Here is a 23801-nt window from a genome sequence, read left to right as displayed (position 1 = left end):
ATATGAGTCAACAGTGTGCTCTTGTTGCCAAGAAGGCTAACGGCATTTTGGGCTGTATAAGTAGGGGCATTGCCAGCAGATCGAGGGATTTGATCGTTCCCCTCTATTCGACATTGGTGAAGCCTCATCTGGAGTACTGTGTCCAGTTTTGGGCCCCACACTACAAGAAGGATGTGGAAAAATTGGAAAGAGTCCAGCGGAGGGCAACAAAAATGATTAGGGGTCTGGAGCACATGACTTATGAAGAGAGGCTGAGGGAACTGGGATTGTTTAGTCTCCAGAAGAGAAGAATGAGGGGGGATTTGATAGCAGCCTTCAACTACCTGAAGGGGGGTTCCAAAGAGGATGGAGCTCGGCTGTTCTCAGTGGTGGCAGACGACAGAACAAGGAGCAATGGTCTCAAGTTGCAGTGGGGGAGGTCCAGGTTGGATATCAGGAAAAACTATTTCACTAGCAGGGTGGTGAAACACTGGAATGCGTTACCTAGGGAGGTGGTGGAGTCTCCTTCCTTGGAGGTTTTTAAGGCCCGGCTTGACAAAGTCCTGGCTGGGATGATTTAGCTGGGAATTGGTCCTGCTTTGAGCAGGGGGTTGGACTAGATGACCTCTTGAGGTCCCTTCCAACTCTGATATTCTATGATTCTATGATTCTAATATATGTGCCACTCTATATGCATCCGAAGAAGTGGGCAGTAGCCCACGAAAGCTTATGCTCTAATAAATTTGTTAGTCTCTAAGGTGCCACAAGTACTCCTGTTCTTTTTGCGGATACAGACTAACACAGCTGCTACTCTGAAACCTGTAGTGTCACTGTTCAGCAATATCAGTTGGTCGTGTTACCGATGGCTACTTTAAAAGGTGAGTTAAAAGTGTCACTTTTACCGTACACTGTGCATCTGCAGGAAGTTTTGTTTAAATTGTAGGATTCTTTTAGTAAAATCAGTTTCTCTCCTTGCAAGACACTTCTGAACATTTGTGTGCATTTATAGTAAAGCTACTTAACTGTGGTTAGTGTATCAAACAATTGTGATTAATACAAAAACCAGAAAGACGGAATTAATTTTTAAGAAATGGAAAGGACAAAACTCAGAAAATACTAAATTGGAAACTCCCCAATAATAAAAGAGATTTCATAGGGCCCTACATAGGTGTTTACCATCTTCCGAAACAACTCCCGGGGGTGGGGATGGGCTCAGGGCTCCAGGCTTGATCGACGGAGGGGGAGCTCTGGGTTTGGGACTCTGGTCTCCCACAACTGGGTAGAGACTCCAGGATCCGGGCTATAGCACCCAGGGGGGAGGGGGGGGAGGACTCTGGGCTTGTGGTCCAGGCTCAAGCCAGCAAGAGAGATGAAGGGAAGAGACCTGGTCTTTGGCTGCCATGGTGGGGGGATCAGGGCTCCAAGCTTCAGCCGCTGGGGAGGTAGAGGGGAGTGGGGGGTCTGGGCTCTGCGACTCATCCACAGGAGGGCAGGGAGGGAGGTTGGGGCTCTGGACTTCAGCCACAAGAGGGGTGAGGGGGTCAGTGCTCCGGGCTTCAGCCACTGGGGTGACAGCCCCTCCCCCAATGCACTGGCCCCCAGACCCTCTCACCTGCTCCACCAGAGCGAAACCCAGTCCAGCGCATCCCGCTGCAGCTCACAGACCCCTCAGTACAGCCCCACCATGACCTGGTCCTGCTCGGAGCAACTGTCAGGCTTCTTGAATTCAAGCTTGTAAACTACTCTGTAACTCCACAGGTACAATGTGATATATTCTGTACATGCAAAGTATCAGTCCTTTGTGCATCCCCTCCCAGAAATCAAAATTCCTAGAGATTTTGGCCGAGTCTCTCAGTGTTGCTAATGGTACCAGCCTCTGTCTGTATGTCTATGTGTGTGTGTGTGTGTGTATGCATAAGTTTATTGTGATGTCAAGTGTGACAAGAGCAAAGACCGTTCTGGTTCAACATTCTTGCCCTGCCTTCAGTCTGCCAACTTGCTTGGTTGACAACGGCTGGTGAACCCAGGAACTGAGAGACGTGTACTATCCATCTGTCAACAACTTCTTGAATCAGCTATTTCCACAGGTTTTCGAAAGAAGATGAGATTTTACAAAAGGTAATTCCCAGATTCTTTTCCTGCTCCTTAGATCACACATGACAGGCTGGTGCCTCCTTCATAGATTCATAGATTCTAGGACTGGAAGGGACCTCGAGAGGTCATTGAATCCAGTCCCCTGCCCTCATGGCAGGACCAAATACTGTCTAGACCATCCCAGATAGATATTTATCTAACCTACTCTTAAATATCTCCAGAGATGGAGATTCCACAACCTCCCTAGGCAGTTTATTCCAGTCTTTACTGAACAAGTTTTCTCTCTCCTCCTTATGACACCCTTTTAGATACCTGAAAACTGCTATCATGTCCTCTCTGTCTTCTCTTTTCCAAACTAAACAAATCCAATTCTTTCAGCCTTCCTTCATAGGTCATGTTCTCAAGACCTTTAATCATTCTTGTTGCTCTTCTCTGGACCCTCTCCAATTTCTCCACATCTTCCTTGAAATGTGGTGTCCAGAACTGGACACAATACTCCAGTTGAGACCTAACCAGAGCAGAGTAGAGCGGAAGAATGACTTCTCATGTCTTGCTCACAACACACCTGTTAATGCATCCCAGAATCATGTTTGCTTTTTTCGCAACAGCATCACACTGTTGACTCATATTTAGCTTGTGGTCCACTATAACGCCTAGATCCCTTTCTGCCATACTCCTTCCTAGACAGTCTCTTTCCATTCTGTATGTGTGAAACTGATTGTTCCTTCCTAAGTGGAGCACTTTGCATTTGTCTTTGTTAAACTTCATCCTGTTTACCTCAGACCATTTCTCCAATTTGTCCAGATCATTTTGAATTATGACCCTATCCTCCAAAGCAGTTGCAATCCCTCCCAGTTTGGTATCATCTGCAAATTCAATAAATGTACTTTCTATGCCAATATCTAAGTCGTCGATGAAGATATTGAACAGAGCCGGTCCCAAAACAGATCCCTGCGGAACCCCACTTGTTATACCTTTCCAGCAGGATTGGGAACCATTAATAATTACTCTCTGAGTACTGTTATCCAGGCAGTTACGCACCCACCTTATAGTAGCCCCATCTAAGTTGTATTTGCCTAGTTTATCGATAAGAATATCATGCGAGACCCTATCAAATGCCTTACTGAAGTCTAGGTATACCACATCCACCGCTTCTCCCTTATCCACAAGACTCATTATCCTATCAAAGAAAGCTATCAGATTGGTTTGACATGATTTGTTCTTTACAAATCCATGCCGGCTATTCCCTATCACATTACCACCTTCCAAGTGTTTGCAGATGATTTCCTTGATTACTTGATCTTCCCTGGCACAGAAGTTAAACTAACTGGTCTGTAATTTCCTGGGCTGTTTTTATTTCCCTTTTTATAGATGGGCACTATATTTGCCCTTTTCCAGTCCTCTGGAATCTCTCCTGTCTCCCATGATTTTCCAAAGATAATAGCTAGAGGCTCAGATACCTCCTCTATTAGCTCCTTGAGTATTCTAGGATGCATTTCATCAGGCCCTGGTGACTTGCAGGCATCTAACTTTTCTAAGTGATTTTGAACTTGTTCTTTTTTTATTTTATCTTCTAAACCTACCCCCTTCCCATTAGCATTCACTATGTTAGTCATTCCTTCAGACTTCTCGGTGAAGACCAAAACAAAGAAGTCATTAAGCATCTCTGCCATTTCCAAGTTTCCTGTTACTGTTTCTCCCTCCTCACTGAGCAGTGGGCCTACCCTGTCCTTGGTCTTCCTCTTGCTTCTAATGTATTGTGGAAGCAGAGAAAGAAGGACAGGAAGGGGATTGCAATGCCTGATAGTTTATTAGCAAGAGTTAGGCTAACTGTAACCCTAATAACGCGAGATTTGTAGAAGCGAGGATTGTGTGAGGTGAGTGGGCAAGAACTTTGTGAGAAGTTGTTGCAACCTTGTGTAGATAATGTGTAGATAATATTGTGTTTAGACTCTAGTCTACATACAAGTGAGGAAAATAAGATATCAGGATGACCTATGTATAAACAAAATGCAGCTGTTGCTCATTATTGTCTGTAACAAAAGGTATAAATGCTTGCTGTAATTGTTTACCTGGGAGAGACCTGCCTAGGAGGAGGAGACCCTGTGTCCTAGTGCACTCTCTCCCTCTATGCAATTGATAGAGAGAAAATAAAGTATTTGACTTTGCTGTACCCAACCAAAGAGTAAAATCATTTTTTATGATTCCTTTTATTTTTTAGATCATGCGAGATCTCGTGGTTAAGCCAAGGAGGTCTTTTGCCACATTTCCTATCTTTCCTACTCAGCGGAATAGCTTGCTTTTGGGCCCTTAATAGTGTCCCTTTGAAAAACTGCCAACTCTCCTCAGTTGTTTTTCCCCTCAATTTTGATTCCCTTGGGACCTTACCTATCAGCTCTCTGAGCTTACCAAAATCCGCCTTCCTGAAATCCATTGTCTCTATTTTGCTGTACTCCCTTCTACCCTTCCTTAGAACTGTGAACTCTATGATTTCATGACCCTCCCCGTCTACAACAACCCTCCCCAGCAGCTCCCCCAAAATCCCCTTCCTGAGCTGGATCCACCACAGCCATTTCCCTTCCCCGGCCCCTAGGAAGATGGGACGGTCTGGAGCAAAACGGGGTCGTTATTCTGCAGCCTGTCAGGGCAAGAAGGGAAGTTCATGAGGTTTCTGAATGAGTGTTAGTCCATTTCACACCCCGATTCCCCCAGGCTCTGTCCCTGTAGACAGACACTCTAGACTCTGCCCTGCTGGGAGAAGCCTCAGTGATGTTATTACAGCACAGACCCGACCTCTCCCCCGGGACTAAACCCACCAGATGCTATTACACTCTCCCAGGAAAAGAGTCTCTGAGCCAAACGCCAGAAAAGAGCAGAATCAAAGGAGCCGCTTTGGGGGATCCCCGACACTGTCCCCAGAACAGCCCATTCCCCCAGCAGCGCAGGGACCAGGCAGAGGCAGGAACTGGCTTTTCCTCTCTCTGCCCCTCCCCTCTCCCAGGAAAGTCACTGCCCCGGGGGGCTGCAGGGAATGGAGCTGGGCAAGGCTGGGTATCCGGAACCTCCCTCCCCACTGATTGCTCCAGCTGCCCCGTCCAGTCTCTCCCCTCTCCCTCCTGCACGAAGAGCCGGTCACTGTCCTGCATTCCCGTGGGCGTTTCCTCGCCAATAGCTACAACCACTGCTAACGGGGGTGAGCCTGGGGGCTCTGGGCAGCAGCTCTGAGCCGCGCAGAAACTCCGGGGCAGGGATTGGGCGAGCAGGAGCCATTTCTGCAGAGACATTTTCCAGCCTGGGCCCAGCACTTACCCCAGATGTCTCGTATCACCTGCAGTCTCTGGCTCAGGGGCTGATGCCAGCAGAGCCCAGAGGGGTGCAGGGGAGGGTGTAAACTATTTCCCTGAATCCAGTCTCCTTCGGCAGTTCAGTCACCATTTCAGCTAGAGCAGAGCTGCGGTACCTGGGCACTGGGCCATCCGGGGCCTTTAACACCACAGCCCTGGGGAGGTGGTGCTGAGATGGACCATCCAGTGAGCAACACAAGTCCTTCTACCTTCCACCACACCCTAGTTTGGAACTGCTGCTGACGGCTTCCCCCATCCGTGGTAACTTTTATCCCCTCTGCCTCACTCTATCTGGGGGTTTTCCCTTCTGCATGTACCTGGCAGGGCAGGCTGCGCCCCCCCCCCCCCCATCTGAAACCCTAATCTTGTCCCAGTTTTGTCCCCTCTGCCCATCCCTCCCCTCCAATTTCCCCCCTTCAGGGGGATTTTCCCTGCCTTTGATTGCAGGGAGCAGATTCTGATGGCGCGTGAGGGCAGCAACTTGCAGACGTTACTGAGCACGTGAGAAGAACATTAGAAGATAAGGACGGCCAGACTGGGTCAGACCAAAGGTCTACTAGCCCAGTGTCCTGTCTGCCAGCAGTGACCAGTGTCAGGTGCCCCAGAGGGAATGAAGAGATAGGAATCATCCAGTGACCCATCCCCTGTCGCCCAATTCCCAGCTTCTGACAGACAGAGGCTAGGGACACATCTCTGCCCATCCCGGCTAAGCCATTGATGGACCTGTCCTCCATGAACCCATCTAGTTCCCCTTTGATCACAGGACCCTGCTCAGGAACAGTGAAGTTGCAAGTTCTAATAGGAAACAGCTTCTGATACAAGGGCAGCTCCTCTTCCTCCTCCCCTCCCGTGGGGATGAGCAGCCCCCGCAACTGCCTCTCTGCCCCTGGCCTCCTTCAACCCATTGCCCCCTTCAGCCTCCCCCAAAATGTCCCCTTCCCCCCATCGCCCCCTTCAGCCTTCTGCAACTGCCCCCCAGTGCCCCGTTCAGCCTCCGGCAACTGTTCCCTTCCCCCCACCGCACCTGGTCACATTCAGCCCCCCGTTGCCCTCTTCAGCCTCCCGCAACTTCCCCGCCCTGCCCTGGCTCCACCACTCTCAGGTTCCCTTCCCCACAACCATCTGCTTCCTTACCATGGGTAACAGGGGCAGAAAATGCTTTTGAAAAAACCTTTTGCAAAGTAAAAATAAAACAAGCCAAGTAACCCCCTCCCTTGCTTTGTGCTGAGTGCCCAGCTGTGGGCTTGTATGTGTGGGTGGGGGTGTTGTTCTGAGCACACTCTGTTCAGGGAAGGGGTGGAGTTGGCCAAAGGGGCAGGTTGAATCTTTAGCAGAGAATTCCTTTCTCCATTCTGTTAGCTAAGCGTTGTTGTTGTTAAATGTAAGCCGACGAATGCAGCATTTGAAGCAATCTGACTATAAATCCCCTGCCCTCTCGGTGGCTGTAGTTCTCACACCCTCTGCTCTTGTGATGTCACCACATGACATGGTGTCTTATTCCCATAGCGTCTTGTATATTAGATAGGAACTAAGTTTATAAGGTAAAAACTGAAGCATAACTCCTTCCCTTCCCCGTTTTGACTTAGGAAAAATAAATCCTGTCCCCTCCCCTAGTCCCAGCCCAGCCCCACCAGAGCTGCTGTGGCCAGGAGACAGCTGCTCTCTCACCTGGCCCTGCTGCTGTGGTGAGAGAGGGCTGGGGGAGTCCTCTCTCCCTGGGACAACCTGCTCCCCAAACCCCTCATTCCAAGCCCCAGCCCAGAGCCTGCACCCCCAGCCGGAGTCCTCAACCCCTGCACCCCAACCCTTGCCCTAGCCCTGAGCTCCTCATTCCCAGCCCCATCCCAGAGCCCACATCTCCAGCTGGAGTCCTCACCCCCTGCACCCCAACCCTCAACTCCAGTCCTGAGACCCCCAGTCCTAGCCCCATCTCAGAGCCCACACCCCCAGCCGGAGCCCTAACCCCCCTGCACCCCAATCCTCTGCCTTAGCCCTGAGCCCCTCATTCCCAGCCCCATCCCAAAGCCCACACCCCCAGCCGGAGCCCTCACCCCCCTGCACCCCAATCCTCTGCCTTAGCCCTGAGCCCCTCATTCCCAGCCCCATCCCAGAGCCCACACCCCCAGCCGGAGCCCTCAGCCCCCTGCACCCCAACCCTCTGCCCTAGCCCTGAGCTCCTCATTCCCAGCCCCATCCCAGAGGCCACATCTCCAGCTGGAGTGCTCACCCCCTGCACCCCAACCCTCAGCTCCAGTTCTGAGCCCCTCATTCCTAGACCCATCCCAGAGCCCGCACCCCCAGCCAGAGCGCTCTCCCCCTGCACCCCAACCCTCTGTCCTAGCCCTGAGCCCCTCATTCCCAGCCCCACCCGAGAGCCCACACCTCTAGCCGGAGCCCTCACCCCCCTGCACCCCCAACCCTCTGCCCTAGCCCTGAGCCCCGCATTCCCAGGCCCATCCCAGAGTCCACAACCCAACTCTCTGCCCCACTTTAGCCCCCTCCCACACTCAGAACCCTTCAGCCTCACCCGTGCCACACCCCATCCATGTGCAGAATGAATTTTGTTATTTGCAGCAATATACAAGTGATGTGTCAAATAACAAAATTGCCCATATTGGTGCACACCACAAAATTCATTCCGCACACGGACATAAAAAATTGGAGGAAACACTGCTCCTGACTTTCAACCTATCTGTCACATCTTGAATTTCATACAGTGACTGATCAGAATAAAGAACAGGAGTACTTGTGGCACCTTAGAGACTAACAAATTTATTAGAGCATAAGCTTTCGTGGGCTACAGCCCACTTCTTCGGATGTATAATAAAGTGCTCTCAAGTGAGCTACAGACCAACAGTGGTTCATAGTAATTATTCAGCAAGTACAACAAGGAGCCTGGTGGCACCTTAAAGACTAACAGATTTATTTGGGCATAAGCTTTCGTGAGTAAAAACCTCACTTCTTCGGATGCATAGAGTGAAAGTTACAGATGCAGGCATTATATACTGACACATGGAGAGCAGGGAGTTACTTCACAAGTGGAGAACCAGTGTTGACAGGGCCAATTCAATCAGGGTGGATGTAGTCCACTCCCAATAATAGATGAGGAGGTGTCAATTCCAGGAGAGGAAAAGCTGCTTCTGTAGTGAGCCAGCCACTCCCAGTCCCTATTCAAGCCCAGATTAATGGTGTTGAATTTGCAAATGAATTTTAGTTCTGCTGTTTCTCTTTGAAGTCTGTTTCTGAAGTTTTTTTGTTCAATGATAGTGACTTTTAAATCTGTAATAGAATGACCAGGGAGATTGAAGTGTTCACTTACTGGCTTATGTATGTTACCATTCCTGATGTCCGATTTGTGTCCATTTATTCTTTTGCGGAGGGACTGTCCGGTTTGGCCAATGTACATGGCAGAGGGGCATTGCTGGCACATGATGGCATATATGACATTAGTGGATGTGCAGGTGAATGAGCCCCTGATGGTGTGGCTGATGTGGTTGGTCCTCTGATGCTGTTGCCAGAGTAGATATGGGGACAGAGTAGGCAACGAGGTTTGCTACAGGGATAGGTTCCTGGGTTGGTGTTTCTGTGGTGTGGTGTGTAGTTGCTGGTGAGTATTTGCTTCAGGTTGGGGGGTTGTCTGTAAGCGAGGACTGGCCTGCCTCCCAAGGTCTGTGAGAGTGAGGGATCATTTTCCAGGATAGGTTGTAGATCGTGGATAATGCGCTGGAGAGGTTTTAGCTGGGGGCTGTATGTGATGGCCAGTGGTGTTCTGTTATTGTCCTTGTTGGGCCTGTCCTGCAGTAGGTGATTTCTGGGTACCCGTCTTGCTCTGTCAATCTGTTTCCTCACTTCCCCAGGTGGGTATTGTAGTTTTACGAATGCTTGATAAAGATCTTGTAGGTGTTTGTCTCTGTCTGAGGGGTTGGAGCAAATTCGGTTGTATCTTAGGGCTTGGCTGTAGACAATGGATCGTGTGATGTGTCTTGGATGGAAGCTGGAGGCATGTAGGTACGTATAGCGGTCAGTAGGTTTCTGGTATAGGGTGGTGTTTATGTGACCATCAATTATTTGTACTGTAGTGTCCAGGAAGTGGATCTCTTGTGTGGACTGGTCCAGGCTGAGGTTGATGGTGGGGTGGAAATTGTTGAAGTCCAGGTGGAATTCTTCAAGAGCCTCCTTTCCGTGGGTCCATATGATGAAGATGTCATCAATATAGCGCAAGTAGAGGAGGGGCATTAGGGGACGAGAGCTGAGGAAGCGTTGTTCTAAGTCAGCCATAAAAATGTTGGCATACTGTGGGGCCATGCGAGTACCCATAGCAGTGCCACTGACTTGAAGGTATAAGTTGTCCCTTAAGTAGAAGCACTTTACACCAATATTCCACATGAGGATGGACTACAAGCTGTCAGGAACAGTATCCCTGATGAGGCCACAGCAAGCCTGGTGGCTGAGCTTTGTGACTTTGTCCTCACCCACAACCACTTCAGATTTGGGGACAACTTATACCTTCAAGTCAGTGGCACTGCTATGGGTACTCGCATGGCCCCACAGTATGCCAACAAACCCACCAGTGTTTTTACAGATTCAGACTAACACGGCTACCCCTCTGATACTAGAGATTTTGGGTGCATCTCTCAATGTTGTAAATGTTACTAGCTTCTGTGGGTGCGTGTCTCTCTGGGTGGGTGTCCAGGTGTGTTTATGTATAAGTTTATTGTGATGTCACGTATCCCAACAGCAAAGAACTTTCTGCTTCAGCATTCTTGCCCTGCCTTCAGTCTGCCAACTGGCTTGGTTGACGACGGCTGGTGACCCAAGGAGCTGCTGATAGACGCGTACTATCCATCTGTCAACAACTTCTTGAATCAGTTTCTTGAACCAATTTCCACAGGTGTTCGAAAGAAGATGAGTTTTTACAGAAGGTAATTCCCAGATTCCCAGGTGCTGATTGGCGGGGCTGCTGGTGGGCGGGAGGTGCTGGGGGCTGGAGGGGGAGAGCGGATGGGGGGCTGCTGACATATTCCTAGGGCTCTTTGGCAATGTTCATTGGTAAATTCTGGCTCCTTCTCAGGCTCCGGTTGGCCACCCCCGTCCTAGGGACTGGTGGGGCCAGCGTTGCAACAGTCAGTTCTCAACGTTCCGTTTTGATTTGAATGTGGGCATCTTTCAGTTCCCCTTCTGCGTCAGCCTTCCACGTTCTCTGGAGGCAGATTTCCATGATTTTATCTTTCAGCAGACGAGTATGGGTGAATTTCCATGGATAGAACCTAAAGGGAAGATACCAAAACTCATGTAAAATTTACATTCATATCTCCATAAATAGTATTTCCCTTGGAGTTGCCCCTAAAGTAATGCACATTGGAAAAAATAACCCCAACTATACATACAATATGATGGGGGCTAATTTAGCTACAACAAGTCAGGAAAAAGATCTTGGAGTCATCGTGGATAGTTCTTTGAAGATGTCCACGCAGTGTGCAGCGGCGGTCAAAAAAGCAAACAGGATGTTAGCAATCATTAAAAAGTGGAGAGAGAATAAGACTGAGAATATATTATTGCCCTTATATAAATCGATGGTACGCCCACATCTCGAATACTGCGTACAGATGTGGTCTCCTCATCTCAAAAAAGATATACTGGCACTGGAAAAGGTTCAGAGAAGGGCAACTAAAATGATTAGGGGTTTGGAACGGGTCCCATATGAGGAGAGATTAAAGACTCTTCAGCTTGGAAAAGAGGAGACTAAGGGGGGATATGATAGAGGTATATAAAATCATGAGTGATGTGGAGAAAGTGGATAAGGAAAAGTTATTTACTTATTCCCATAATACAAGAACTAGGGGTCATCAAATGAAATTAATAGGCAGCAGGTTTAAAACAAATAAAAGGAAGTTCTTCTTCACACAGCACACAGTCAACTTGTGGAACTCCTTACTTGAGGAGGTTGTGAAGGCTAGGACTATAACAGCGTTTAAAAGAGAACTGGATAAATTCATGGTGGTTAGGTCCATTAATGGCTATTAGCCAGGATGGGTAAGGAATGGTGTCCCTAGCCTCTGTTTGTCAGAGGGTGGAGATGGATGGCAGGAGAGAGATCACTTGATCATTGCCTGTTAGGTTCACTCCCTCTGGGGCACCTGGCATTGGCCACTGTCGGTAGACGGGATACTGGTCTAGATGGACCTTTGGTCTGACCCAGTACGGCCGTTCTTATGTTCTTATATTCTTATGTTCTGTTATGTTCTAATTCACTCATTGCCTTCAAGTTGTGAATCTAAACCTTTTGTCTCATGTAATGATTGGCTAATGTATGTGTATTGAGACAATATCTATCTCACATAAATGATCACATAAATGAGATCAAATAATGCAGAAGAAATAAATCTTAAGCTATTGAAAGGGATACAGCTCCACTCCCATCCCCTGGTTGTCATCTTGGCAGTTCTCTCAGAAATAATCTCATGGAGATAGACTTCAAAACTCTCTACAAATTCTACTATACCCCCATTGGGTTACACAATAGATGTGTAAATTCCCCCCTGCAATTCCTTTCCAGGAAAGGGGTTTAAATAAACTGTAGCCTACATTGGTCATGGGTCTCGGTGTGATTTCTTTCTTATTGTGTTGGTGGCCAAACTTCTGACTGCATGTTATAAATAGCATGGGAAATTCTTCATTTAAAGTTTACTGATTATTTTCCCCATGCTAATAAATTCCAGATATTGAAATAGTTGAGAATAAATCAACATATTTGCAGCTGCAAATCCATCCTTCCAGACCCTCAATCTTCTTGATGACAATCTTTTGTTCCTTTTACTGGGTTCTCTGGGAACAAAGGTTTATTGGTTTTCAGCTTGGCCCCATCTGTTCCCAGAGTCCCAACATTCTGTGCACAAAGGAGTGGGGTTAATAATGAAGCAGTTTTGCAACTAGACCCAGGCAATGACCAAAGAAAATATAAATTGACCTTTGCTGTTTCCATGTCTGCCCAATGGCAGAGGAGGCGTGAGATCCATGAGGTGAGAGTCAGGCTAGGAAATGTAGCCAGCGACTGTGCTAGCAAGGGAGGAATTACAGATCTGGTGGATGGAGGTTTCCTGTTAGAGAACAAAAGGGGAGAACCTGTGATGTGCTCTGTCCAAGGAAGGTTATGAGAAAGAGGGAACAGGGATCCAGGTGCCTCTCCCCAAGGAAACCTCAGACAAAGTATCTCCTCTTGGACAGGAGCAGCAACCTTCACACTAGCAGTTAGAGCCATCTTTAGGTTCAGAAATTCATAGTTTCAAAGGCTCTAAGGCCAGTCCTGATCATCTAGTCTGACCCCCTACATAACACAGGCCCTAGAACGTCTGCAGAAGAATTTCTGTTTCACCACGGTGCCATGTGTCTTCAGCTGGGTCTAATCATGGGGGTAGAGTTCAGGGGTACAGTGTTTAACTACAGATCAAATGGTCCTTGAGTCACATCCTAGTGCCCCCTTTGAAGTCTCTGTTAATAAGCAGCAGGTTTCACACAAACAAAAGGAAGTATTTTTCACACAACGCACAGTTAACCTGTGGAACTCTTTGCCGGAGGATGTTGTGAAGTCCAAGACTTTAACAGAGTTCAAAAAGGAACTAGATACATTTATGCAGGAGAGGTCCATTAATGGCTATTAGCCAGGATGCACAGGGATGGTGTCCCTAACCTCCGTTTGCCAGGAGCCGGAAATGAGCGTCAGGAATGGATCACTTGATCATTCCCTGTTCATTCCCTCTGGGGCACTGGCTACTGTCAGACAGTTTTACCCAGGCTGGGCGATCTTGTGTTGCTTATGTTCTTGGTTGTATGAACTGGCTGGCTATTAGAGGAGCAGTTGGCTTCAAAAGACCAGTCTCTTGGATCTGTGAATCCTGGGCAAACTAATTCCTTTCCTTTAGAGAATGACAGAAAAACCCATTTCCTCTTTCTTTCTACTCCAGGCTTCGTTCCTTTTTCCAAAGACTCACCTCTAGGGAGCACAGAGAGATCCCTGTGCACAAAGTGTTCCTCCAACCTGCAGCAATCAAGGCATGCTCTGTCCTCAGCCAGCAAGAACAGGCCTTGCCAGAGAAGCCCCAGAGAAGCAAATGCTCATGGACCATCTTATCAGGCATGAAAAGACTCTGTGTCTGTAGCCAATCTGACACCTCGATGGCAGAGAGCAATGAGGAGAGAACAGTTTCCTCACCACGAAGGTGGACGCACTTGTCCCTGAAGAAGAAAACAGCTGAGACCCAGGTGGAGTCAGAGGAGGTGAAGCTGCAGGAGAACACAGAAAAAGTTGAACTGGATCTTACAGGTGAGGATTCAATCCACATGGTTTGTGGCGAGGAGCATGTGAGGAATACTCACACCAGTCACTCTACAAGCCTTACCCATCAGGGCTTCTCACGGGACAGTGATGGGAACCTCAGACTCTGGAATCCATTTAGTGCCGGATCCTCCTGGACAGGGTGGCCGAGGTCCATCGCTGAGGTGGGGAGAGCTGACAGTGTCAGATCACCCCCCTCTGGGGGTCTGGCACTGTGGGGTGGGGAGTACTAACATTGCTCCAGGCTGTAAGGAGAACAGAGAGGCTGGATGTTGTAGGAAATCATTTCTTGTCTCCTGGATCAGGTCTGTTTCATCAGTAAAATGCTCCAGAGGTCTCAGCAGGTCACAGCTGGGAACCGTACCAGAGCTGTGTCATTACTTCTTGGGGGGTTAAGTGCAAATGAGGCCTGTTGCCCATCACTGACAGGAACGCTGTGCAAGGGGAGGGGAAGAGTAGAATACACCATGGAAAAGAAACTGGCCCCTAGATCAGAGGAAGCCTCATGTGGTAAAAGCCCCCAGCGAAGAGCCATGAGATCGGAGTTCTCTGCTTAGCTCTGCCCACAACCTTCAGTCTGACCCTGGGCAAGTCGCTTCAGGGCTCTGGGCCCGACTTCCGTCCTCTGTAAACCAGGGATAACACATGGAAAAGCGAAATGTTACGAATGTTTCTTTCTGCTTCAGGGACGAAGGAGGAGCCGTCTGAGTCGAAGGGGAAGTGGGGAAAAGGGAGTCCAGAAGAGCAGGAAGAAGAGCGCGCTCCCATCCCCTCATTACCAAGCAGCTCCCATATGACAATGGTAATGACGCTTTGTGACTGAGATAATGGAAAGCATCCCCTGCTGTGTGTATTAATGTCTCCCGGAGCTGGTATCTCTGACAGGAGAACTACCTGCCCCTTGCTCAGGGAGCTGAAAGGAAACATTCTGCACGTCATCAACTCCAGCCAGTCTTTATGAGTTTCTCTAGGTTGTTTGCATAAGGCAAATAATCCAGATTGACAAAGGGGTTTAGGCACCTAAAGAAGTACACAAGTGCTTAGTGGGATTCGCAGAAGTGCCTGACTCAGGTGCCTGATTCTGATGCACTTTTCATGGCACACAGGCACTGCTGAAAATCATACGAGGCCCATCCCTGCACTTGTAGACACTGAGACACCATTGTAACTCTGATGATTAGTGACAGAGCACCCTGCAGCACATACAAAAGTCTGCAATTCTGGGAGCTTCTGACACGCCGGGGGGCTGGAGTAGCTATGCGAGTGTGTCACTCTGGTGTGCTCTGCTGTGTCCTCAGCTGCTGCCATCCAGGACAGACGGTGCTGATCCAGACACGCAGGCCAGCTGCAGTAATACTCAGGAGGTGCCTGAGACACCAGGAGAAAGGCCTCCAGCACCCCAGGCCCTGGGTTTAGATGACCCTGGAACCAGGTCCCCTGGACTAACATTGTGCCCAGTAAGTTCTGACCCACAAGGGTCTGGCCCCAGAGGCCCACAGTTTGGGATTCTCCTCAGCCAGGCAGACTCGCTCCTTCAGTCGAAGCTACTTTCTGTCCTGCCGGCGATTTCTGCCTGTTTTGTGGCAGCGCCACACGCTGCGGGGTGGGGAAGGAAGAGGCATTTCCGTTGGGGCCTGTTCTCAGTCCTTTCCGCGCAGACACCGTGGGCTGCTAGAGTTGCTGAGCCAATCTGCTCAGGCGCTCGAGGTGGGATGGGACGCGGGGCAGATTCTCCAGTGACCCCTCGGCTGCACTCAACAAGCAACTTGAATGGGCTTTGCAGGCCATTGGGGCTTTCTCAGCACAAGCTGGGCTCCTGGGAGGAGGGGCTAGAGAGGGAAGAAATGGGGTGGCCCTTGGGGTCCCAGCACTGGCTGAGAGGCTCCCATCTCTTCTCAGGCAGAGGGGGCGAGGGGAGCGGATGAAAGACTGAGGAAACCTCGGCACCTGTTGAGGCTTTTTAAGAAAAGGGCTCAGCCGGAGTCTCCACGCTCACTAGGCCCTGCCAGCCTCCCGCGGAGACAGACTATTCCAGGGCAGCTGCCCAATGGAAATACTCCATCCCAACAGGCTTTGTCCCTGTTCATTGCAGACCCCCGGGGAGCAGCTTTCCTCAGCCCAGCCCCAAGCCCTGCTGATGAGAGCCGTGAAGGGTCTGACAACACCCACCCTGGAGCGATTTAAAGCCGCAGAGGAAGAGCTGAGGGCCATCGTATCTCTACACGGAGACAAGATGGAGAGAGTAAGAGACTCCCGCCGTGGGGCAGAGGATGCTGCGCAGAGAGGGGGAGGGGAGAATTTCCTCTCCTAGGAAACCGTTCCTGGGACATGCTGGCATGGTGCTTTGAAGGTTGGCTCAGCCCCTTTCCATTCATCGCTTGGCCGCGGGGATCCACGGCGTCAGGTTTGTAACGTGCTCTCTGCCCGCTGGAGCTCTGACACGTCCCTGAGGACAGCCCAGCCACACTGAAGGTGCCGAGAGCTCCAGCCCTGGCAGCGCAGCACTTACCTAGTCTGCCGATGGGCCTCCACATTAGGCTCCAGGAGCAGACGTGGTTTCCTCAGACATGCTGCAGGGCCTTGTTTGTCCAGCTGAAGTATCAGGAGGAATTTGGCTTTGCACTTTTCTCTCTGTCTCTCCCAAGCTCTGATCCTGTTGCCCATCCCCACAGATCTGAGTGTCTGCCCCCCTGAATTAGATTGGCCTAGGGAGGTCTCTGGCAGACTTCATTTCTACATCCCCTGGGTAGGAGGCTCTCGGTATCATTTACTACCCCGATTAATGAAACTCCACCACCCTCCTGGGAGGTAGGAATTGAACCCATTGGACACCTGGGGAAACTGAAGTCCAGAGAGCTCCTTGACTTGCCCAAGCCTGCGCAGGTGGGTTATTGAGAAAGGAATCAGGGTTCATGTTCCCTACAGTTCTTTAAACGTTGCCTTTTATCACTCAGCCTGGAAATAGGTGACATTCCCGCCCTTCTCCAAATACCGCCTGCCCGTGGCGCGTCAGTGCAGACTTATTCCCTTCCTGGGCTTTGGCTTTCCTGGAAACTCGGAGACAAATAAACGAACCGAATCCTCAGCCTGAGCTTCCTCCCCAAACCTGCCTGTTCCTCGGGTTCCCTGCAGGTCGTCCCTGTCTCTGGCCAAGTTCCCTGTTTCCAACAGGTCCAGCGGGAAGTTAACAAATGGCCCCTCGATCAGCAGATTGATTTGTGCCGGGCTCTACCTCCTGCTAGCAGAACAGGTCAACAGAATCCAGCCACCCGGGTTGTAGCTCCTGCTCCTTGTTCAGGAGAGGAAAGAGCAATGATCGATTCCTCATGGAAGAGCCCTAGGGGGTGGCTTGTCCCTTTCGGGTCTGTCTACCCTGTGCTGCAAACTCTGCAGCAGGAGCCGTAAAGCCTGGCCCTATGGACTTGGGCTCCCAGGGCTGGCACTGTGGGGCCAAACAGCAATGCAGCCTCTTCTGGGCTTGGGCTGGAACTTGAGCTCTGAAGCCAGGGGAGGAGGGGGCTTCAGAGCCTGGGCTCCAGCCCAAGTCACCATGTCTGCACTGCTGTTCTGAGTGCCACAGCCTGAGCCCGAGGTTAGAGACCCGGCTTTAAGATTTGTTACGGCAGGTTTTAAAATCCCACAGTGTAGAGGTTCTCCATAGGGCTGGGGCCTGGAGCTGGCTAGTCCCATCCACGTAGCCCTGCCTGCCATCGCTGGGATGGGCTCTGGGGTACATCCGTAGAACCAGCTGGGTTTGGAGCAGTGCTTCTCTACCTGGGACATCCTCAGGGGCAAAGAGATAGTATTGGATGTGGCCCACACGGAAACTAGGTTGATAACCACTGGTCTGGAGGAACTGATCGTGGTAGAAAGAGCAACAGGAAGTTGCAGAGATGGAGGAAAGGCTCCTGCAGGGAAGCCCTTGAGAGCAGGGCTGCGAGCAGTTTGCTAAGGCAGGGAAGGCCCTGGGACATCAGGGGAGTTTGAGCTGTGCCCACGGTCAGGTTTTGGGGAAGGCTTTTGTGTGTGTTTCTGAGCCTAAGATGCTAAACCAGACCTCAGGAAGACTGGGGTTCCTGTACTTGTCAAAGCCTCTTTCTTGAGATTATGGAGGAGTAGAGATGGGAAAGTGAGGTGAGAGGCAGTTTGCAGGGCTGCCAGATGGGGTTACCTGGGAGGAGGTCACTCATTGATAAATCCATCCCTCAACTTTCTGGCTTTCTTCCAGGTTGGAGACGTTGTTGGAAGGATCTTAATGTGGCTAGACGACGTCTGTGATCCCAGAGCCAGAAAAGCAGCGCTGAGGGCCACGGCCTTGCTGGCTCGCTCCCACCCCCAGGATGTGGTTCTGAGCTGTGTGGCGCACACGCTGTCATCGGACAGGTAGGGAGCTGCTCTGTTATCACCTCGGGCCATTATTTCTCTTCCTGCTCCTACTGACAGGCCACCGTCCGGGAAGGGTCTGTCAGGCTCACACAGTTGGAGGGAGTTTCCTGCGGTGAAGAGAGCTGTCCATTCTCACTAAAAGGACATGCCCAGGCACAGCCACTGAGGAGCCAACCCCTCCTCCTGCACTCCCCGGGATGGAGACGTGCCAGTTTTCTGGAGAATTCCAGCATTGTCCTGATTTCGATGGGTCACTCCACTTGCTCTCTGATCCAGTACAGGGCCAATAAATGACTTTGGGGCTCACTCCACATCCCTGGGTCATGAGGTCTGGCTGCTCCCTATTGCGTGAGAGAGGGCAGAGATGGAAAAGGCCCATGAGGCCCATCTGTCTGTCCCCTGGGGACCAGTGCAGGATTGTTACCTGTAGTCAGATCCCTAGTTATTCCATGGCTGAGGAAGTGCTGAGAAAATGCACTCATCCTTATGGAGCTGTACAGCAGAGATAAATCTCTTAAGACACAAATTTCCAGCCCTTATTGTTGCAACAAAAAAAAAAAATCATCCACACATGACCTGAGCGTAAATGCAGTGCAGCCTGCCTGAGTCTGCAGACAGCCGGGAATAATGGCTCTGAGCGGGGTGAGTGCCTCTTTTCATCTGAGTCCTGCTGGTTATTGCCGATCACTTTGCAGAGTCATCCAGCTGAGGTGTTTATAACACAATCCCCATGTGCCTAGGGGCCGTGAAACCCAACTGGACCCTAGCCAGAGGTCAAAACGCTGGCTTTCCTCGGCATCCTCTGCAGTGCAGTTCTGCACTGACCACAGACAAATCTGTGTCACATGGGAGAGCAAATTGAAGAGCAGCACGAAAGAAATTGACTTTCTTACCCAATGCAGTTACCAGAGGAATACAGTGCTGGTTTTCATATTGATTTGAATGTTTGATTTGTAAACCTTTCAGGTTTGAATTCCTTGAAACAGCCACAGTGCTTTCCAGGGTCTGTGCTCAGAAGCTATAGAAACTCGGCAGCGTTGGCACAGAATTTCAGCCAAGCTTCCTGAAGATCTCAAATCCAGGCCATTTACTCTTGATTTGTCCAACCTAATTCTCAATGTCCCCAGGGCTTGACCACCATGTCCGACCTTCCTCACCAAACTTGGAAGTCCAATGACTGGAGTCTTTTGGATCCATCTGCAGTCTTCCTCTGCAGATGCCTGCGAGGACCAGCAGTGCTTAGATCAGCAAGAATGGAGAGAAGAGAGGAGGGGGATTTCAGTACTAGTTTCCTTCCATCTCTGTCCCACTGGGCAGTACAATCTCCCCTTCCAAACTCCTGAGTCCTCTCCTATCAGGGCATGTTCTGATTCAGTGTCTGACCCCGCCCACCACACTGCAGTAGGATTGGGCTGTTAAGAGACACTTGGCCAAACGCTGGGTCTCAGTTACACCCCCAAATAGCCAGAGTAACTCCAGTGAGGTCAGGCAAGTTCCTCGGGACTGACCCTAGCGTAACAGAGCAGAATTTTGCACAGTCTGGGGGTCACAGTTTGGTGGTCACTCTGTGGTCAGTACATGGTCACTGTCTTGGAAACAGCGGTTGTAGCTTCAGGAACATTAGGGGAAAGGAATAAATACAACGTTCTCTGAAGGGACTTGCCCTGCCTCAGCCTCTCTGCACCAATCGGTGTGTCCTCTGAGAGATGCCTTTCCTGCCTACACGCCAAGTCTCTCCCTGGGGAGGGCAAGAGGTGGCCAAGCAGGGAAGGTCAGACTTCTGTTTCTGAATTTGCAGATGTGCCATTGAGCTGTGGAAGGCCTTGGGTGAAGAACCACAGCTCACCAGGGAGGTGCTGCAGCAGCTGCTGGACAAGCTCCAGCAGAGACGCCGGGAGGAGAAGAGCGGCAATGTGTCTCTGGCTGTAAGTGAGATTTGAGATGTCACTTTGCCAACCCGCCACCGCAGGGAGGATGGTGCATGTGTGTGTGTGCGGGAGCTTCACCCCTTCTTAGCTTCAGGCCATGGCTCCACTACACAATGAAGTCGACCTAACTTACCTCGGCATACAGCCGCCACAGCAATTCCATCCCTTGTGTGTGTCTGCACTTTGCTGCTTGTGTCGGCAGTGCACGTCCTCGCCAGAAGCGCTCGTCTTGATTGTACGGCCAGGGTGGGGAGGCTCCTGAAAGCCAGTTGACGTAAGCGACGCGGTGTCTACACTGACACTGCATCGACCTAACTGCATCAACCTGGACTCTCTGCCACTCGTGGAGAGATTTTTAATTATTATTGTTATTAATTTGGAACCGAGGGGCAGTTCTGCCGACGGGAAGGAAATTCCATAGTTAGGGTGATGCTGGGTGAGCGGCCTTGCGTTGACCTAACTCTGTAGTGCAGACCAGGCCTTAGTGTGTCCTGGCCACCTCCTAGCAAACCAAAGACGTGTAAAGAAAGTTTCCCCCAGGTAAAAGTTACAGATCTGAAGTGGTTTATCTGCTGGTCCCCTGGCTCAGTTGTCTTCTGCTCTAGATGGCCCTTTAGTGAGCAGCTGCAGTTCCGGTGTCTCTTGGCTCTGTAAACTGTGACTAGAGAGCTTCCCAGCATGGGATCATGAGATGTCCAGTACTTTTGACTGGGCCAGAAACACTGGGCCTATGCGAACGGATCTCCTCAGGATGGTTTCAGCCCGTCCAGTCATGGCTGGAAAGCCAAAGCACAGGGTCTGCACCATTAAGAGAAACAACGGGGAATAACGTCATCCAGACTCTTCTGATCTTTCCATAGGGCTCCATCCTGCTTTCGTTCCAGGAATGGGTGATGGTTCAGGAGCCTCAAAATGTCTCCTCCCCTCTCAGGAGCCAATCCTCTTTTCTAATAGCCTGTGGAGGAAATGAGACATGAGAAAAGGACAATAGCGAATGGCAATGGGGGCAGGTGGCAGATTGGGATAGTTGACTGAAATTCTTTCCCCCCTCCAGGCAATGAGGACCATTTACGAGGTCCTTTTCCTGTGGGGATACCGAGAAGCCATCCTGGAAATGTATCCCCAGATGCTCATCCTCTGCGTCAGGCAAGTGCAGTATGTGATGGAGCTGCGCTTGCCAGGGACCTACAGGGCCAGCGAGACATCCAGCCCCGAGGAGGGGTCCAGCTGCCTCAGCCCCCTAAGGTAATGACTGAAAGGAAAAGGAAGAACAGATTTGTTCTGCTAAACACGTGTGCTCTGTTCATGGCCATCATTTGTTCGGGTGCTGTAGTTCGCCCAGGCTCAGTTCGGTGCAGGTCTCTCTTGAGGGGAAAGGGTTGAGAGCCGTGTGTTCTTGTGAGTCACACTCGCTCATCTGACTCCGTCCACAGGCCAGCTGCTTTCACTACACAGTCAGGCAGCAGTCATGTTTGTGCATCCATCCCCATGTGCCACCTGCCAAAGCGTCAGTGGAAACACAGAGCGCCAGAGGCCACCTCAGGTGCTGTAAACTGACACAGCTTTGCTCGCTTACACCAACTAAGGATCTGGCCGCACATGCCCGCTTGTGTCCTGTTACCTGCCATAGTAAAGAATCAAGTATTCAACCGTATTGAGTGATGACACCAACCATCTTAAGAAGCTAGTGTCAGTAACTGGTTACAAACTCAATGAATCTGCAGTGTAGACAGGGCCCCTTGGGAAGGGAAGCACCATGATATCACACTGGATCTATCCTCGGGGTCGCTAGCTACTGCTGACCATGCTGTGTGTCCCAGGGCTTGTGCAGATTTGCCATGCTTGGGGGTGATCTCGTTGCCTGACACTGGGATTTTTTTGTCTTTAGCACGTCAGTGGAGGCTGTGAAGACTCTTTTTTCCATGCCCGGATACTGGAAGGAATTTGCCGGCATCCAGTTACAGCAGGGTTGGGACATGATATCCTCCCGATATTACTACTCACAGGGTGTTGGCCTAATTGCAAGGTAGGAGCCCAAAGTTTCCTCTTCATTGGGTCTCTCTTGGCAATGGGATTTCCGTGTGAAATATTCCTCTGTTCCAGCTGCCATCTCAGCCCAGCAACTAGTGAGGAACTCTCTCTCCCCCTTGATAACCACAAGGGACTTTCTGTTCCATGTTCCAGAGCCATGATCGAGTTTGAGAACCCTCAGCTCCCTGCAGTTTTCAGAGAGGCCGTCACCATTGTCCAGAGTCAGAAGGAGGATGAGCAGAGACATATCGCCATGACTTTCTGCACTGAGGTGAGATTCATTAATTGACAGGCACAAGTGGGCTTTCTGCAGAGCAGCTCAGGCCAGTAAGCTCTTGGGCACATTGTCAGGAGCTCAGCAGCCTACAGCCAGCTAGCTCCTCTCCACACATGGATGGCTGTGGGGCACGGCAGAGAGAGGGAGGGAGAGACAGGGTGAGATCGCCCCTGGCTGGATGTGCCTAGATGGGATCATATGACAAGAGGAGATGTTTCACCACTGCCCCAAGGCCATGCTTGTCTCCTCACCTTTTCTTGGGGTCTGCTTTTCTTCTGCCCCAGGGGTTGTTCCATGGCACTCAATGGGGCCTGGAGATTCCCCTTTTCCTGCGGGTTTATTTGTGACTTATACATTAGTCTAACTTCTGGGAATGAACCAACTGAAAGAGCAGCAACTGGCTCCCTACACACCAGAGACTTTGTACGGGAGTAAGTGGCCATTTGGTAAAGATGACTGTCCAGGGAACAGACCCCACAGGAAGACCTCTGCTCCTCAACCGGATGTTGATTTGGCTCTTTCCAGTTGCTCCAGAGTCCTTCCATTGAGACGATAGTGACAAAATCAGAGCTCAAGGCGCAGCTCATGGAATGGACCCAGGACAAAAATCCCATCATACGTAGGCTCAGTCTGCGAGGCCTTGGCAGTGTTGTGCTCCAGCCAGCAAAGGTGAGAGGCGTGGATTGCCCGGGGACCGAGGAAGCCGATGTCTATCGAATAGCTCAGAAATGAGAGCGAGATCCCCACACAAGCCTTGTTGTTTAACGCACGGCACTCAAATGTTGGAGGTGCGTTACTGAGCGAATCAAGGCATGACATGGTCCCTGCTCCCGTGAGCTGACCCCTGATTGCAGATGTGATGCAATGGGGGAGGCGGGGTGAGCAAAGACAAAGGTTACAGTGAGCAGTTGGCACTGAGTGAGAGGAGAATGACTTTCTGCCCCGTTGGGGGGCTGTGCCAGCCGTGGTTTCTCATAGGTGGGAGTGGGATGGTCCAGCATGTGCTCCAGGCTGTCACCCAGGATAGTAATGAGCTGCCTTCTTCATTCCTGCAGGTGCAATTGTTACGGGCCCAGCTGCCAGCGATCATGGACACGTTCGGTGACAGGAATGGAGTGTGTGTCATGGAGGCCATGCATAAAGCTGGAGACATCATCTACCTCCTCGACGGGGAGGGGCTTGGCTCCATCTCCCAGGACATTTCAGTCAGCCTTCGCCCCTTCATTGATGACGTAAGGCTTGGAACCACAGGAGAAGCCCATTTCCCCCCCCCCTCCACCTGCCTCTGATGCCCTTGTGTCTCTCTCCCCATCCCCTTGCCTCCCGCCCCTCAGCCCTGCCATGGAGCCTCCTAGGAGTGCCCCCGCCATGGGTGGGGAATCTCCTGCTCCGCCACCTCCCTGTCAGAGCTCTTCTTGGCAAACCTCAGC

General features: G+C 50.7%; 2 protein-coding genes across 3 annotated transcripts in view; one reads left to right on the top strand and one right to left on the bottom strand.

The window, feature by feature from the left end:
- Positions 1–23801, bottom strand: part of LOC135977338 (rho GTPase-activating protein gacV-like) — a 954030-nt gene that overhangs the window by 872975 nt on the left and 57254 nt on the right. The gene's annotated exons all lie outside the window — the stretch shown is intronic.
- On the top strand, positions 14961–23660 carry LOC135977327 (maestro heat-like repeat family member 5). Its single transcript, XM_065577628.1, has 9 exons — positions 14961–15206; positions 15842–15991; positions 17978–18132; positions 19934–20060; positions 21118–21308; positions 21952–22089; positions 22248–22365; positions 22897–23040; positions 23427–23660. Exons 2-9 carry the CDS (start codon positions 15887–15889, stop codon positions 23658–23660), a joined length of 1212 nt encoding a protein of 403 aa, XP_065433700.1. The 5' UTR covers positions 14961–15206; positions 15842–15886.

The sequence above is a fragment of the Chrysemys picta genome, chromosome 24 (genome assembly GCF_011386835.1).
Source record: "Chrysemys picta bellii isolate R12L10 chromosome 24, ASM1138683v2, whole genome shotgun sequence".
NCBI lineage: Eukaryota > Metazoa > Chordata > Testudines > Emydidae > Chrysemys > Chrysemys picta.
The sequence above is the reverse complement of the archived record's forward strand: the minus strand, read 5'-3'. Positions and strand labels throughout refer to the sequence as shown.

Coding starts and splice junctions, on each gene's coding strand:
- LOC135977327 (XM_065577628.1), top strand. CDS start 15,887: ATGAGAGCCGTGAAGGGTCTGACAACACCCACCCTGGAGCGATTTAAA. Junction 22,090..22,247: donor GGTGTTGGCCTAATTGCAAG/GTAGGAGCCCAA, acceptor TCCATGTTCCAG/AGCCATGATCGAGTTTGAGA. Junction 23,041..23,426: donor TTGTGCTCCAGCCAGCAAAG/GTGAGAGGCGTG, acceptor TCATTCCTGCAG/GTGCAATTGTTACGGGCCCA.